The sequence below is a fragment of the Rhyacophila brunnea genome, unplaced genomic scaffold (assembly GCF_057557595.1).
Source record: "Rhyacophila brunnea isolate RB1 unplaced genomic scaffold, BYU_Rbru_1.0 scaffold_2, whole genome shotgun sequence".
In the NCBI taxonomy this organism is placed as follows: domain Eukaryota; kingdom Metazoa; phylum Arthropoda; class Insecta; order Trichoptera; family Rhyacophilidae; genus Rhyacophila; species Rhyacophila brunnea.
In genome coordinates, this window is record NW_028232859.1 from 14712604 (window position 1) to 14731351 (window position 18748).

Below are 18748 nucleotides of genomic sequence, written 5' to 3' on the forward strand. Positions count from 1 at the left end.
TTATCAACTATTTTATTTTGTTTTAGCACTGTTTTACTTTATTTATATGTTTTTTTAATTTAGCTTATTGTTAGGTAGGTAATTAGATTGTAGTTTTATGAAACACTGGGAGATTATTAAGTAACTATAATCTAAATATCTGACGTTCTAGTAACATACATTTTTTTATGAAATTCTGGTATATTGACAAAATTATTAGGTAGGTATATATATGCTAGGCCATTTTGTGAAACTGTCATTTTATTTATTAGAGAGTAATAATATGCGGAATACACATAAAATAGAATTTCAAATTCACTATTATAAATATTATAATACGGCGTGTAGTTATCTTATTTTTACGTTAGTGATAAATCATTCAGATCGATGTAAATATTTTGGAAAATACGTAGTCATTCAATTTTTAAATCAATTATACCACTCCTTAGTTCGGGTGCCATTATTATTGCAAATTTTACAACTAGGAAAATTTTTAGGAAAAAAATGTCGAAAATAGGTGCAGTATTCTTGGATTTACAATCCAAGATAGTTTAAATATTTTAGATTTTAGGAGATAGCTCTTAATAATATATCGGGTTGTGAAAGAAGTAATGATATAATTTCAACATATTATATATTTTTTAATCTTTACTATTAAAACGTTAATTAAACACGGTGTCACATTATGAAAATTCTTCATATATATGGTAACCTTTATAATATCTACTACAAATTGATAACTTTAATTTTGACGTTGTTGGGAAATTGATTTTATTAAATTTATTACCTACATTACATATTATAATTTGATTAAATAATATTAATTCTCTTTATCAATGCAATACTCAGTTGCCGTAAATTTTATAATACCTAACTGTCAATATGTAATCAACGACTAGATAGGTAGGTATCTCAAAATATGCATATTTTTGACAGTTTGTAGTAGACACTTTATTGAATTAAAGGAGCAAAAGTTATGAATATATAATTATCTACTTTGTTCAAAGCGTTATATAACAATTATTCCCATTGAGTCACGAGTTATCTACGTATTTATAGTATGCAAAGAAATAAAAATATTGTATAAGATTCAGTAATATTTTCAAAATTGCATAATAATAGTATTTCCTATGTCTTGTATTGAGGTGACAATAGAATCGTACTAATTGTATTATTTTGTTCCTAGTCTTAGTGAAAATTGTTGAATTAATTAATTCAAATTTGGCCAGTCTTAATAATAATTTATTAAATTAATATATTTTAATTTGAAGTGTTTTTTTTAATATTTCATTTTGTCGATTTCGTGAATTGCGTGAAAAACTTTTAGAACGTAGTGTATTATTTATATCAATCTTAAGTATTGGAAAAATAAATGTCCATAGACATGCCTTCATATTACTAACTATAACTAATTGTTTCCACACAATAACACAACGAAAGGTGATTTCTAAAAATAATCCCACTAATTAAAAAATGTTTTTAAATAACATAACAATTATAATTAATTTGTTTTCCTATCAATGTCAAATCATACTATTCAAGTATTAGTTAAGCCCCTAGAATTACTGTTTGTTTTTGTTAATTAGTTTTTATTATTTATCACAGTTTGTTATGTATTTGTCTTATTATTATTATTTATTGTGTTTCATAATGAGTTTGATTTCAAATAAATTTCTAGTATTTACGTTTGATTTTTTTTCTACCCAATTATTATTTTTCCCGAAATCCTTTTTCCGCATTCCCACCACAGTCCGTAGAACAATAAATATGTTGTTGGCAAATTAACGATCTGTATGTATGTATATAAAGAATTTTCGGAAAAAAGAAATTTAAAATATATTTATACAATTTAGCAAAATCGGACATAATACGACTAGGAAGTACAAATAGGGATTGCAATTTGCAATACCGGTATTTGAAAAGCGGTATTCAATTATTTATCGATTCCGAAATACCGGTTTCAAAAATCCAAAATACCGGTATTTTCGGTAGGTATTTAAAAATACTTAACTACTTATATGTTTTTCAAAAATTAATTTAATGTTATCCTTTCATTACTTTCTACTAGATTGTATATTAAATTTAGTGTACAAGTTTTATGTTGCCAAATCGCAAATATATTGACTGAAACTAACAAAAATTAAATAACAATAAAACAATATCCGTCAAATATACTTAATATAATTGTCACGATGAATTAACATATTTCGAAAAATAAAACATTCATGGGAAATATTTCAAATTATTCTATAACTCTTGATCCAATGTTGATAGTACATACAAAAAACATTGGATTTCAGAGAGATTTTTCTGTACCCGGACTTTTGTAGAAATTAGCAGTTCTAAAATAATATTATGATTTACTTATGCATATTTAGAAAGGTCAACATAATAAATGTAGGCAGGTACGTACTTCAGATTGCTATGAAATAGTGTTTTAAATAGATTTTAATAGTTATATTCATTGATGAGTACTTCTTTGTTTCTATAATATGTGTTGACGAATACCGGTATTCAATAATAAATACCGAAATACCAGTATTGATATATTTATTCTGTATTGCAATCCCTAGATAGATACTATAATTATCTATCAGTAGAGTTCATCTGCGTATCTTAAAATTTTCGCTACAATTTTAAATATCTTTCTGACACTGTCTATAATTATATAGGTAGATAGATAGATAGACACAAAGTGCCTTTCATAGAGGACCGACACGTTAGCGCGCTGCGATGTGGTGCGAAAAGACGGAAGCGGGGTCTGGAATAGAGCTGTACCTACCTACGCGAAAAATCGGGAGCATTTAAATTTTTATTTCCTTATATGACAAAATTACATGTTGTCCTTTAGGTTAGTATATACCTATTATTATACCGCATTATAATCAAATATTTCTTTTTAATCACGAGCGATGGGGTCGTCCATATAATATAATGACACCTTTTAAAGGAGAAGAGGGCCTGATAATATCTTATAATTTGTGCCGAAAATGTAAGAATGATATATTTTTTGTTATTGAACGAATGGGGGGGGAGGTTGTGATCAATAATTCTAAAGAAATAATCAGAAAAAGTTAATCTCAAACCCCGAGAAATCTTCAACGAGAATCTGGAGAATTTGAGAAATTGTTACTAGGCAAAAATAACAAACGGAAGTTGAAACGGAAAAAGAAAGCTGACGACCGGAACCAAAAATTTAAAAAAAAAACCGCCGATTAAAAAAAAACTAAAAAATATATCAACGTAACGGAATTTATTAAATTCGCCGGCGAACATTTCGATTGAACGAATCTCAAATAATTATCAACGGAAAAAATCTTGAATTCGAGAATTCTCAAGAAACGAAAAAAGGCGAGAAGGGGGAGTGGGTCATTAATGGATGGCGAGAGTATTTTCAAACTATGCAATACCTAAGGTTTGGCGCTTCACTAAAAAATATTTGTGCAAGGGACATTTTGGTATGTAGCCAAATAAACTTGAATAACATGTACTTTAAAAGTGTACAAAAAACATTTAAAAGGGTCCATTACCCTTGGTAAATTACCATTTGACTCACTATTTTGTTTATGGGCCTATACAGAGTGGAGATTGTCAAGATAACCTCCACTCCGCGAAGACAGACTTTTTCTAATCTGCGTATATCAATAATTAGACACCTAGGTACCTAATAATATTAAAAGTATATCATACTAGCAGTTTGTAATGATTCTCTATTACGCTTTAACTTCCAAATTCAAAGAGCTAGTGGGTACAAATTTTATTAATAGTACTTGCACACAGTTATATAAATTATGAAAATAAAATACATAATATTATTTGTGGTGTTCGATGTGTGGGTGTGGTGACATATTTATTCAACAAACAAAACACAGTATAGGAACCTACTTATAGTAGAACCCAAATTATCAGGACTAAACTTTTTAAAAGTAATTAAATTACAATAATTCTCTACTTTCCATAAATATGTATTTTTTAGCCATGTAAATATGAGGTTGTTTCGACCTTATTATTTAGAGTCTAAATAATAAGGTCTAAACAATATATTTAGTAGGTCTAAGTTTTAGACCTACTAAATAAAAATTGTATTGTGATTGTCAGAACAGGGCAAAGTGTACCTCTACCAACTATAATGTCACTAGGGACGATGAAATTATGAAACATGCAATTACAATTAACTGATAAATAACTTAAATTTCTTTTATTGTCTTAACTGTGAAAATGCATTGTTTTATTAGTTTTAATAAAACACATATTTTTATCGCACCGATTCCACTTTTACTGAATATAACTGAACCAGTTTCAAAAGTTGCAAATTTGGGTTTTTATTAAAATTAATAATGAAAATTTACCTTTAAAACTGTTACATAATTCATTATTCTATCACCAGTGGGTCTTTTCTATACACAAGACGGCTATCAACGGCTAAAATGATAAATATAATCACTTTATCATATTTATGTCTTGAGGTATTGCAATTGTTACAATAAGTTAGCCGTCTAAACTGTCAAAACTGTCTATCCTGCTCTAAAACCCAAGAGAGGGGCTGTTAAAACATAGCACTTTTTGACAATTTAGACCAATGACATTATTAATGGACAACGCACTCAGTACAGTAGCTAGCAAGTAAATTCGCGCATAGCGACATTCGCACATGTATAGGTAGACGTCACGTGACAAAACTTCGCAATTTCCATTATGCGATATCTTGCATCGGGAATTTATAGCAATATCGCCTTTATTGTAATGGCGTTAGAACAGTGTTTCTAGTGTCAATGTTCATTTGAGTGAGCGATATTGATATTAAAATATGAATTATGCCATTCGGCAGACCCGATAAAAAGCATCGGGAATTTATAGCAATATCACCTTTATTTTAATGGCGTTAGAACAGATTATGCCATTCGGCAGACCCGACAAAAAAGTGAGTGTCATTTTTTTTTCCAGACGCTTGGTCCATATTAATGTCATGGGTTTAGACGGTTAATTTATTGTAACAATTTTAACCCCTCAATACACAAATATGATAAACTACCGTTGATAGTCACCTTGTGTATAGAATAGCTTCGCAGATGTCCCCAGTAGCACTGCACTCACCATTAAATAGTTTCACACTATTATAATAAATATTTCATGTCATCCTGTGTCCACAGTATTATCAAGTATATTAAATCTGACAATTCCAAGTCTTAATAACACTCACATTAATCAATAATTATTATAGTTTCAACAGTAGTGTCACTGTAACAAATGTATTTAAACATATCTTGTTTATAGAGTATGACAGCTCTGGGAAGCACTTGTGGAGGCACAGGAATCGGCAGCGGAGAACGAGTGAGAGCTCTCCAAGCCGTCGTAGCAAGAGAACAAATTTACTCGCAGGCTCTGCAGTTTGGCGTGGAAAGATACGTGGCGCCGCTCGCCAGTAGAACTGACATTATCACACCAGCAGAGCATGCGCTGCTGTTTCAGAATTGTGAAGAGGTAAACAAATACAGTGATACTCTAATGGCAAAACGTTATATCTGTCTGAAACTCTATTTCGATGAAACGATAAAGTTTCGAAATCGGTTACGCGAGAAAATGTGAATCATAATTTACAGCAATCAATATCAAAGTAAGAATAATTAGCTCGTTTCAATGTACATATTTATTGTTTATATTATTTAAAGGTTTCCATTTTGACTATACATATTATAATCGTACCAGTTTATTTATATTATACTATATCAAGCATAATATTGTGTCTCTCTCACTCACAAGTCTCCGTATACTATTGGTCAATGTAATAATATATACATAATTTTAATAAACCATTTCTTTTATTCAACAAATATTTGAGAATGTAACACAATATTTGAGAATGTAACATTCTTTATATTGATATTAGAGGTGAGTTGGAAATACTGTCACCAGTTTGTGTACTCAAGTCTCGGATGAAATTACCCATACTCAGTATGTGTGGTCCAATAAACCTGTGATGATATGATTGCGAGTCACTCACCAGTTAAACAATAGGTCATAAATTTTGTGTCGCAGCACATTCCCTCATGGTGAGATGATAGGCTTGTTATGACCGCTCAAAACATGTTTAAAATTTAAAAAAAATCATTGTTATTCATTTTATGCATAAGAATATTATAAACTAACAAAAAAACAACTCATAAATTTAAAATGTGTTTAAAATTTTATAATAAATGGGACATATTTCAAATCTCAGAGTATTTTAAGCGATTCCATTGAAGCCGATATTTCAAATACTAATATGGAGTTGGTTTTAGTTCCAGTTGAGTATGAGAATTATGTCGCATACGGACGCCAAACGCTTTATATAGTATTCCAAATACTAGTAAGTATTTTGGAACAAGTTTCGATACTAAGTATTTTTTTATACTGGTAGTAAATATACTTAGTCCATTTTTCCCACCCCTAATAATTGATATATTATTTATATTCAATATAAATTTTATTTTCTCATCGTATTAACTGACATAAAACGATGATGATAAATCCCCAGTTTGCAAGAAAACGTCATACATTTTATGAAAAGGGGGTTTTAGAAATATTCAGGTGATTTTTGCAAAATTTCCAGAGCAGATTTTGCGACTCGATGACTCATGTAGGTATGCCATCTTTTGGTTCTGTAATGAGTTTTATTAATATTGTAACAGATGGATGTAAATTTTTCATAAAAAAAGTAAAAAAACGAAAATCAGTTAGTATTCGCATAACTATCATTTGAATCGAAAGTGGTAACCATGATCAATGAATAAATAATGATGATCGATTTATAAAAGAATGGTACTGGTGCCTAAACATAAATTTTTAGAAGGAATCGTGGATTCTAAAAACAACCACAGTCACCGTAGAACGCCACCCTGACTTGCTTGCCTTCAATTCAGCTCTTGAATTTCAGTATAACATCTTTAATTAATAGCAGTAAAGTTCTGCATATCCAGTATCCATGATACTCGTATCTAAATATTCTTTATAGACAATTATAGTCTTCCCAGCGATAGAACGCAAATGCCACATATTTCAACCGACTAAGGACTTTTGTAGGTGACATTAGTAGAACAAAAGAATGACATAAAAATACAACATAAATTTGCATGTGGTGTACGGATATTGGTTGTAAAAATGGAAAATAATATATTTTTATTGAACATCTTCTTTTCCAAACCACTTCTTTTATTCAACGAATAATTCACAAGATTTGATAATTTGAAAACATCTCATGCAAATTCCGACTAGAAAAAAATCTATTTAAAAAATATGCTATAAAGGCAATTTGATAAGCATTTCATTTAAAAACTATTAGTTTAAATCATAATTAAGTACGATACCCATAGCTTAAAGGGATGTATGCCACAAGCGCGTACTTTACACTCAGTATACTAGTAAGTCCAGGTCGGTTGTTTTAAATAAATTAATATATTGTACACAATATACTGCCATCTCTTGTAATCATGCGGACATTCTTAACTGATATACAAGTCTTTATGATATACTTTTAATATGTTTTTAGATGTTTCTAAGATTTTGGCCCACCAGGTATCACCACTCTAATACCTCCCGGCATTTGAAGCACACTTGTGTGAATCTAGTGGTTACAGGTTCAAGTCCCGTTGGGTGTCGTATTTTTTTCTAGTGGGTATATGCATGAACTGTTTTCAAATTATGTACTTCTTTTCCAGTTAGTATTAAATATATTAAATTTTATCATTACGTAAGAAGATAGTATTTTTAAAAATCAACAATGCTGAACTCAATTTGAAGCCGTATTAATCTCTTCTTCTAATTACTTACAGCTTTTACGGTTATCAGAAGATATTTTAGAGCAGCTCGTATCAGAAGAAGGAGAAGTCCAAATTCACCTGGTGGCGAGCGTCTACTTAGCCAAGATGCCGACAATCATTTCCTTGTACAAGACATACTGCAATGGACTTAAAAGAGCCGATTGTGTTTTGGTAAGAATGATTAATTTGATCTAGATATGAATTTGTATCGATTTATCTACATAATATTACAACAATATTTCGATTGCTACTGAAAATTTCGTAAGAGAACGATATTGATGCGGCCCTCGTAGTCCAGTGCGTAAGGCGCTGGCCTTTCATCCGCGTGCCCCGAGTTCGATTCTCGGTGAGGTCACATTATATTGTAATTGTTTTTTTTCTATTACTAAATATACTACCGTTTCACTACACTACTGTCATTAGACGTCATGGCCTGCTGTAGTGTTAAAAAGAATATATTATAATATTTATATATTATATTATATGTTTTATAAAATTATCATTAAATATACTTAAATATACCTTGACTTTGCTACTAATGACGTGAACTCTTTTTTTCCAAGTTGAAAATTAAACACAATTATTTCTTAATTTCCTGCGATTCTGAACTCTGTTCAAATTTTTTGAGAAATGTGGGAGAAAATTCGGAACTCACTCGGTCTTGAACAAAAGTTCTGAGTTGCTGACTCATTGAGCAACAATGCTACAATTACAAACATCTGGTACTAACAACACATCAAACAATTAAAACACTATATAAACTACCTAATAGATAATAATTTTATAGACAAGTTGGAATTTTAACTGTTCAACCATCTTGAGATAATTTCTTAAAAATAATAGTTTTCCACTCACTTTCTCATGGTAGTTTTTTCAAAAATCACAATGATCATTTTTCTTATTTAGAAATTTAATGATTTTTAGTTTGCTCAATGTTATTATTGTTGGAAACAGTGTTTACACAAGTGCATTCTTTGAAATTAACTGATATCGTGTATGTTTTCCTACATATATGAAACTAAGGAAACAAGCTGCAATATCATGGTATAATACACTCGTTACTGTAGGTTCAAAAGTCAAGGCAGCAGGGGGGAGGCTTCGTCCGAAGTGTCACAGAGCCTCCAGTCCCCAGAAGAAGACCAGATGTGACGCAGTTGGTTCACAAGCCGCTGGAGCAGTTCCGGGAACTTCTGAGGCTACTCAGAGCGGCACGAGCAGCCGTCCCGGCCTCACATTCTGATCATCCCGCTCTAGCTAGACTAGTGAACGACCTTCAGGTTAGTAAAAGAATTAACAATTATTGTTTTACTGCCATAATTAATTACCTATATTAACATTTAATAAGTTGAGGCAGATTTAGGGAATGCATGTGGCATTTGCCAAAACAGTATAATAGTCGTGTATGGTGTGAATATGTTGATAGTTGAAGTTGAGTTGAAGTCTAAAATCATAAATTCTCAGGGTAGCTATTTATACATTTGGTTTTCAGTGGTAAATCAGAATATTAATATGTTTTTGGGTGAGTTTAAATCTTAGTAAAATGTGTGTAAATTCTGAACAAACTAAAATTCAAAAACATTCCTTATTTACCACAGAATACCAACCTTTCAAATGGTAACTGACCTGAGAATTGATGTTTTTCACACCATACACGGATAATAATATAACACACAGTTTCCAGCAAATATAGTAGGTATCATATTATTTCGTTTATTCGTATGAAAAAATGAACTGAAATTCCCATTAAAATTGAAAGTAAATGCATTATATTTGCCCGAATAATGTATAACTGACTAGGTACTCTGACAGCTGTCATTTCTCATAAATCCTCCTTTAAAGCGCGTTGACACGGTCTAAGTACGATCCAAGTACACTTGGACCGAATGCCATCCAAGCGACAGTTTCATACTAATTATTCCTATCCAAGCTACTCGGACTGCGTCCTACTCATCCAAGTTAGCTTGGATAGGAATAATTAGTATGAAGATGTCTCATACGAGTGCGCTTGGATGGCACTTGGTCCAAGTGTACTTGGATCGTACTTGGACCGTGTCAACGTGGCTTTAGGAATGTAATAATTATCTCATCGGTAATTGTGCCGCAGATGCCGTCATGAGGTTTTATGATATTTTTTTTACGAAAACAGTTTATTCCATGTAGACAATTATAATAAATACCTTTTTCTTTCGGTACATAGGTTTTTCGATCCAATAATTGTTAATTTAAAATTTGAAATTTTCATACATTTTGATGCATTATTATCACAAACTAAGATTATATTAGGTCCTATTAGGTTGCGGTAGGTTAGATAAGGTTAGGTTAGGTTTGGTTTCGTGTAAAAAGAAAGTTATAAAATCTCATGACGGCAGCTGCGGCACATTTACCATCTCAACTTTAATGACTAATAGTTATGTTATGATCTTTTTAATCTTAGACTGCATACCATGATGTCACTGCGAGTGCTGGCCTAATGGGACCGCTTGGTGAAGGAAGACCTTTACTTTCTGTAGCAGACCTTGAAAGTAGGCTGGTTTTTACAAGATGTAAAGTAAGTTATATTCATATCAATACATTTACTAGGTACCTATCTAATATTTATAAATCAAATTGAGTAGTAGAAGAATTGAAGTTCGTTCTCTGATTATGTTATATTAATATATTGAGACTTTCATAGATCCTTGTTGCCAAAGAATTTGGACTGTAAATAACGTACTTATATGTCATTTGATATCATTTTGCAAGCACATGAAGCATGTATTGCATTGGTAAATTCCACACATCGCGAGTGGAGAACTACAAGGTTCTAAGTGTTTGTCCTTGGAGAAACAAAAGTAACAATGAGGCAGCTTAGAATACTACTTCATTGTTGGGTTTGTTTTTTCAAGGAAGAACACTTAGAACCTTGTAGTATTCGGCTCGCGACATATTAAGATCACTCAGTTGCATTCTGATTTTCTTACATACAGAATAAATTAATTTTATTTGCCAATTTACGAGGCATATAAAAAGACAATCTGCCACGCTAAGTACCTACCTAGATAAGCAGCCAATAACACTACACATTATTAATATACTACGCATTATTATTTATTTGAACAATTCTGTAAAATCTATGTAAAACCGTTTATAACTTTACTTAATCAAAACAAACTTTAAAAATGGCCACCGTTGCTTGAGGAAGAAAGTGAGCGATCATAGAATTTGTGGAGTTTACCGACTTTACTATGTTTCATGCGTTTGCAAAATAATTTCAAATGTCATAACAGAACTACATAATGCATAAATTCTACATAACGTAAAAAACTTCTTGATTATGATTTTTAGTCCAAATTCTTTGGATTTTGCTCTAATAAACCTTGAGCTGTTTTTTAAGCGAACATTGATGTATCCCAAATTCAAGTATAACTAACAAATAAAACCATGACTAAAATGTTTCAGCCGTTCATCTTGTCAAAACCTGGAAGACAGTGGATTTTCGGTGGAGACTTGGGAAGAGTGGAAGGAAGGACAGTGAGACCATTCTGGGGTTTACTGTTTACGGATCTTTTACTCTTCGCGACTGTTTCTAGAGACCGAGTTTTATTCATCACGGAAGAACCCCTGGCAATCGCCAACATCACAGAGACATGTTTTAATATTAGGAAAAGAAGTAAATATATCCTTATTCTATCACCACAATAGTTAATTTTGTGTTTCAAATGGAATACATAATAATATATTTTTCTTGGTAAATAATCTTAGTATAAAATATTGTTAATATTGATTTAGTGATCTTAATTTTCTATTGTATTTTTCTAATAAACAGAAATGAACATCTAATGTCAAAATAAACAATGACAAATCTGTATTGAGAATAACTGAGAATTATCTGTTTTTTATTCCTACTCTATCATAATAATATTTTACAATTGATATAGATAATTAGTTTCTAGATTAACTTTGAGCTAGCAGGAAAATAATTAAAATCAGCTAGGTATAACTTGAAATTTAGTTCACGAAAAATTAAGATTTAGTAAAACATATTAGGTATTATTTATTACATAGCTACCTAATTAATATATTGAAAATTGGACACCAACTCATCTTGACCGTCAGTGGATAACGGATCATTTCCCAACAAGAGTGTTTGGCTTTGATTAAAATGAAGCAAAATAAATATTTTTCTCAATTATTCAGGATTGATTAAAGATTATAATTTTCTAGGCAAACTCCAAGCATCCATACTACCCAACATTAATGTTCGTACTATGAGTTGCCGTACCTAGATAATTAATCAACCCGATCACTGCCAGATACGAGATATCTCGTCAAATGGTCCAAGTTCGCTACGCCAGATACGAGATATCTCGGTTGTACTAATAATTCGGTCAAAAGAAATAATTTCAAAATAGGACACTGACATCTATCGGAATATTCCAAAAACATTTTTTACTTTGAATTTTGTCAAGTGCTACAACTGAGATTATAGAGATGTCGCAGTTTTTTGATTTTTTTTTTGCAAATTATATTTGGCCTGTTGGGTACTGCCATGGCTTTTTTTTACAGCAGCCGCAAGGTTTAGATGTTATTAATCATAAAATTGATATTTCAGCAAATGAATTTCGGTTGGGCGTCGGTGCTGGCAGAGCGGGAAGTCCAACTGCACGATGTGGTCCTCCCGCAAGGACGAGAGCAAGAACGCTTGCTTTAAGAGCCCCCTCCGCTGATCTCAAAGCCGTCTGGCAAAGTTTGCTGCTTAGACAAATGTGAGTCATCATTTTGAATAATAAATATATCAATCATTACTGGTTTGATGATTTCCATATTATAACCTATTATGAATGTAGTATTCCTGTAGAAAAATCAAAGAATTTGGACTATACTAAATAATAGAAGGAGCCTTATACATTATTTGTATGAAGCATGTTAGTAAACTCAACAAAATATTAACATCGCTTAGATGCTATTCCGATTTTCTTACTTACACAAAATGGTTGCCATTTTTTATGTTCATAGTGTTAGAGGATTTTATAACTAAATTTGAATGCCGAATTGTAGTAGTATTGGCTGGTTATCTACTCATCATGATGGTATGTCTTTTGATACACCCTGCAAATTGGTAAATAAATGTAATAGCAGTAGTGTGAAGTTCCCTGCAAATTAACCTGCAATCCAAAGTCATATGTAGCTAAATTAATCAGTGGACCAGTGGTCCTTTTTTTCGTACATGTTCCATCCATCTCCATTGTTCTCTTTTTTGCACCTAATTTGCATAATATTACCATAAGGCGGCTCTCGTGAAGCAGCTCGATTCCCGGTGAGGTCAAAATATATTTGCATAATCTAATATGTAAGTTCCTCAAGCTTGGGAGTTTTGCCACTGTAATTGATTGATTGTTGTTTAATTATGACTATAGACGTCAACAACAAAATGAAAGAAACAATGCGTGATTACAGTTTCCCAGTATCTCAAGCTATTTTTTTTCTTTTACACTATTCTTAATTGAGGTTATACTAATTACATCTTATTTGTTTCTTATCTTAGAATCGAAATATGTATTCAAAAACTTGTTTCTCATTTTCCAGTTGCCGAGTTAACTCTTCGACGGGCACCCCTCTCAGTTCCCCAATGGAATCTCCCGCCCCGCTGGGTTGCTACTCCGAGGTCACCCTCGACTCCCAGCAAAGACAGGTACCCTTAGCGTCAGCTCTGGGCCCCAGAAGCCGCCTTACCTCCGCTCACTCCAATAGAAATTTAGAAAACAACCCGAGTGAGACCAGACACCATTCAGTGAGTTTTGCCTCAACGGGTGCAGTATACGACTCAATATCCAGACTGTCAGGTATCACTTTACCGTGTACAAACAGCAGAACGGTTCACAAAGAAGAATACGCGGGTAACGCTACCCAGGTTAGGTCGTTTGAAATGCTCAATGATCGAATCAGCGAAGAGGTCACCGATGCTAATTCGAATGGGCAAAATAATTCAGGGCAATCGGACTATCAAAGTCAAAATATTGATGGACAGAACGGAGCTAAAACTCCTGACACTCCTCCACCTAATGTTTCTCCGGGAGAATCATCTAAAAATTCTCAAACGTTTTCATCTCATTTTGTATCTTTGACCAGTCTAGAAAGAGGTAATTCTGAAGATAACAATTATTCACCTCGGAAACGGATGTTGGGATATTCAGACACTCCATCGTCTCCGAGTGCGGTTCTAACTCCGTCGACCACCACCGACTTTGGCCATGAATGCCGGAAACACGATCATTTCGGAGAGCATTGCATATTAGACGCTGAAGATCCCGAAATTTGGGACACGGACGTGTTGTGCCGGTGGGAATCTTTTGAGGCCGATCTCGCTCTCGCCGATTTAAACATGGACCCCTGTTTTAAAACTGACGTTGAGGAAAATATTTACTTCCGCGATGACTATTTCTCCCCGGGAAAGTCAAGCAGGAGGGTACAGGATAGTAAAAATACTCCAAATTCTCTGGATCTTTGATCCGCGCGAGGAATTTAAGCGATTAAATTACTTTATGAATAATACATATTGATGTTGATTTTATTCATTATATAAAAAATATTCTCATTTCTATATTACATGAAAAGTATCTATTATGATTGAAAGACTTAAGACTGCTCATTAGAATTCTTTTAGATATTTTTATGAGTAATGTTCTGGACGTGCCATTAAATTTATTAACTATAATACAACATGACCCGTAAAACATAGTAATTAGTTATCTAATACGACGCATTTATAGCATAGATTATAGTTCGACGATGAACTTTTATAATCATCCAATTGAAGAAAATATGTCTGTAATAAATATAAATGCGTGACTGGTCAACACAGCTAGTCCTGTGCATGTCTCCTGCCACAGGAAGTAACCTCTACTTTTTGACAATTTAGTAAAAAGAACCAAATGTTGCAGGTACAATATACAAAAATCATGCATTTAAAACAATTCAATTAAGAAGACAACGTGTTTGATTATTTCAGATATTTTTAAAATTCAAAATGAATTACATAAAACCTAAAAATTGCGAAAAGAATTTCCAAGTATATACAGATTTCTATTGTAATTCATTTTTTAATAGTAAATATTGGAAATTATCCAACATAGTCTGCATTTTGTATTTTTAATATATTAATTTTGTGCATTGCATAAGGCCATCTAAAAAATTTAGTTGTCTATGCTGCTATCAAAAATAGAGGTCCTTTTTATGGCATGGGACCAGATATTTTGCCCATTCCCATGAAATCCTGACAACATAAGCCTTTCCTCAGAATTTAAGTAGGTACCTACCTGAAACGAAGTCAAATTGGCGTTAAATACGGATAAAAATATTAAATATTTGAAACAATACCTAAATTAATGATAAAATTGTTATGCGATCATTAAAATCATAATAGTAATTTATAATAACGGCATTAAATATTCATTTAAATAAGAATAAAATCGTATAAAGGTATTTAATATAAATTAATAATGAAGTAATCCTTTTACAGGACAAATAATTGTAAAACGTGCCAAATCACCCAAAAATTTCATTAAAAATTCACAATTTAGTTTGTGCATATTAAATTTCATCCTTTACATGGCCAATATTGATTTTTCATTTTGTCAACAAAAGACTATGCTAGATGCAATCTTCGTAAAAAAAAATATTTACACAAAGAATAACATAACCACCTACCTCTTCCAAAATCTCCCCATATTGATAAATAATTATGCCAAATTGGAAATATAAAACTCTAGTGTAAATAATAATTTGTCATTGTGGTTGCAATATTATTATTACATAGGTACTTACTCTAATTTAAAGATGTTAACTTTAACTTCTTCAGAAGCGTCTATAAATTTTAATTAAAATGTGATGAAAATTAATTCGAAATTTATCAAAGCTTCTAGTCAACTCCTTAACACAGCACGTCTCTACATCGACAACGATTCTTTTATTATTATAAATTGCTGTAGTGAAATTAATTAATGTAATTTGCATTGATAATAATTAAAATAAATTACATGACAACTAAGGCCCAGATGCATAGAATGTCACTAATCACTAAATACTAACCAGCAACAGTTCGGATAAATAGTGTTGAATGTACAACAAGGTAGCATAATATGACAGTATACGGCCACTTGTGGCAAAGAGTGAAACAAATCTGACAACAGTTGTTATGTATGTAATTATTATAATTACAAATTTTAACCAAATAAATACAGTTTTTCATGTTGTTTACTTGTTTCCGCCAAAGAAAAATTATTTTCCGTATAGCAGTGTTAATTATATTATTATATTATGTCAACAGACCCTATCTTAATAATATTATATCTATTTTCATTGCCATGTCAATAAAAAAATATACAATGAAGACACTGTAGGTATTAACTTATACTGTGCAGTGTTCATACTTTCACCATGTCAATTAGAAAATGTTTACATAATTATCGATCAATCGGAATTTTAAAAATTGCATGAATTTTATGTTTAAATATTGTTTCGCATCTCTCATTCCATTTCGATATCAACATTTTATGTGTCACTGGGCCTTAATCCTTAAAAATGGCACTAGGCGATGCACCGAATCTCAGTGAAGTCGGTATATCTCAATGGTGTCTCATGCATATTATCACATCACTCGTTCTGAGTTTTAGTAAACTTCAATGTGTCTGGAGTTGGCTTTAGAATTGCATCAAAGACGTTAATCTAATATTAATTACTTGTAAGATTATTTTACATGAACTTTCTAAGACTTATTTTTGAAAGCTAAAACTATATTTTCTTGGCAATTTTTTTAAGCTAACTGAGCTCTTATGCGGCAGGGTATATACATTTTCAAAATTTTCTATTTGAAACATTTTTTAAACATGCCTTTACAATAATTATTCGCATTTAAGTTAGGCTTACTTATTTTCTATGCATTATTAATTTTTTCAGTACATACGTAAATACAACAATATCACAATGTTTCAATGTTAGCTTAACTGAACAACACAATAACACAACCGGCATCGATAGCATTTTCCGAGTGAGTGGATCCCTCTGATCTGTAACGAAAACCGAAATGATTTATAGAATAAATCTCCTAGTGTAGACACAAACCAATAAATATTTCTAAAAGCAGTAGTTAGTTTCAGTATTAACAGATTGACACATCCTACGTATGAGTCCTTAATTGCAAAATGGTACTTTTCAGTAGTACGATTTTAATAAATTTGAATGACACCACAACATTAATTTTGAATGCTGAAATCATAATTTTTTAGTTTGTACATTGTACACATTTTTACATTGTTGTATTATCTTTAAAATTATTTAACACATTGATCGCCAACTAGTTTTACATAAAATAGTTAAAAAATGATTATTTGTCTCTAAGGTATTATTTGATAGGTAATGAAAGAATATAATGTTTTTTTTCATTTTGATGATTTTTTTACGTAAATATTGGTTTTTATGATGTGCCGGCCACATGTGTCCGTCGCGGCGCCAACAAGTTAATTTATTCTATTGCGCCGGGCCGGCCACTTCGCCGGTCACCTGTCCATATGTGTTGACGAGAGCATGGTGCCATTTCGCGGTCGAATCATATTTAGATTTAGATAGTACAATAAACAGAAAAGGCACAAATACGGAATAAAAGTTTTCAAATTGGGTAGTATAATACCTGGATACACATAAACTGGAAATATACGTATACATACCTTATAATCATTTTTTTTATTCTATTTTTTTATTATTTACATATTTTTTATAACTTACATTTTTATAATCTATTTAATTTTTATTTTTATATCAACAAAAACACATTTACAATTTAAAAGGAAAACTTTTTTTTTCATTATGTACATTCTTTACATTAGTGAGCCTATATTTTGTGACTGGGAAGACATATTTTCAGGCCAAGTGGCAGTAATATACAGAAGGGCCATGCCGGTCACCGCGTATCGAAAAATGCACTGCGCGCGTGCCCGCCGGCGCTGTAGAACAACTCTAAGGCAGGTCTTCTTTGCCGGTCACCGGTGACCCCCATGGCCCCCTGAACGTAATCCAATGCCGGTCACCGGTGACCCCCATGGCGATCAACGTGTTAATAAAAGGCAATCAAGTCAAAGTAGCCAAAAACGCAGTTACGGCCTTTTACGTAGGTGTTGAGATGACAATTCCACCAATCTGAGAGTGACAATTTTTATCAATTTATAGAAAAGAAAAGTAGATCCAAAAAAATAAATTATTTTGATTTTTAAAAGTATTAGTTTGCGTTTTTATTGAAAACATAAATTGTTTTTATATAAAAAATATGTGCAATTCACTATGGCTGATACTGACTCTAAATTACGTATCCAAGAACGGAGAGCAAAAAATTTTTAAAAACTAACTTCTGTGCGTGTGTGCTAAGCACACATGCATTTTTTATATTATATTACCATCATAAAGTATTTTCAAATGTATGTTGACAATGAATTAGTAATAATAATATCTAATATCTAAGAAAAAACGTTTGAACTAAAGTTAATGACATATATGAAGTATTTTGACGAGTTTTAACTAGATACCACAGCTTTCTACTAATTCGACATTAGCAACGAACCAAATAATTACTTTCAATACTTACTTTTGTGTAGTTTGATAGTATATTATGTAGTTGAAGACCGAAAGTAATTGAACCTGACGATTTCTAGCTTTGGTGTGTGGATATTTTAAGCAAAAAAATATAAATATAACGGGTGCCACGATGATAATATATTCAAAGTACCTATTCAAATAAGCAATCTTTATTTTTTACGCGCTAAAGGAATATTTTTGTATTCCCATTCGAATAAAGAGTTTAATGCAATATTTTAAATATTATATAGGTACATAAATAGATATCTTACAAATTTTTCTGAATATTTTGGAATAAGAGATTTTTTTAAATCCACGGAGTAAAGGTCAACAATAGTAGATTTATGATAATAAAGTGTTAAAATTTTTAT

General features: G+C 31.7%; 1 protein-coding gene across 1 annotated transcript in view; it reads left to right on the plus strand.

Annotated features, from left to right (window-relative positions):
- The window catches only part of PsGEF (Protostome-specific GEF), a 235325-nt gene that overhangs the window by 183176 nt on the left and 33401 nt on the right, over positions 1-18748 (plus strand). The window contains exons 11-17 of the mRNA XM_085946427.1: positions 5254-5460; positions 7788-7946; positions 8843-9052; positions 10210-10323; positions 11214-11424; positions 12367-12520; positions 13341-14220. Coding sequence (XP_085802553.1) covers positions 5254-5460; positions 7788-7946; positions 8843-9052; positions 10210-10323; positions 11214-11424; positions 12367-12520; positions 13341-14220 — 1935 coding nt within the window. The remainder of the gene's footprint in view (positions 1-5253; positions 5461-7787; positions 7947-8842; positions 9053-10209; positions 10324-11213; positions 11425-12366; positions 12521-13340; positions 14221-18748) is intronic.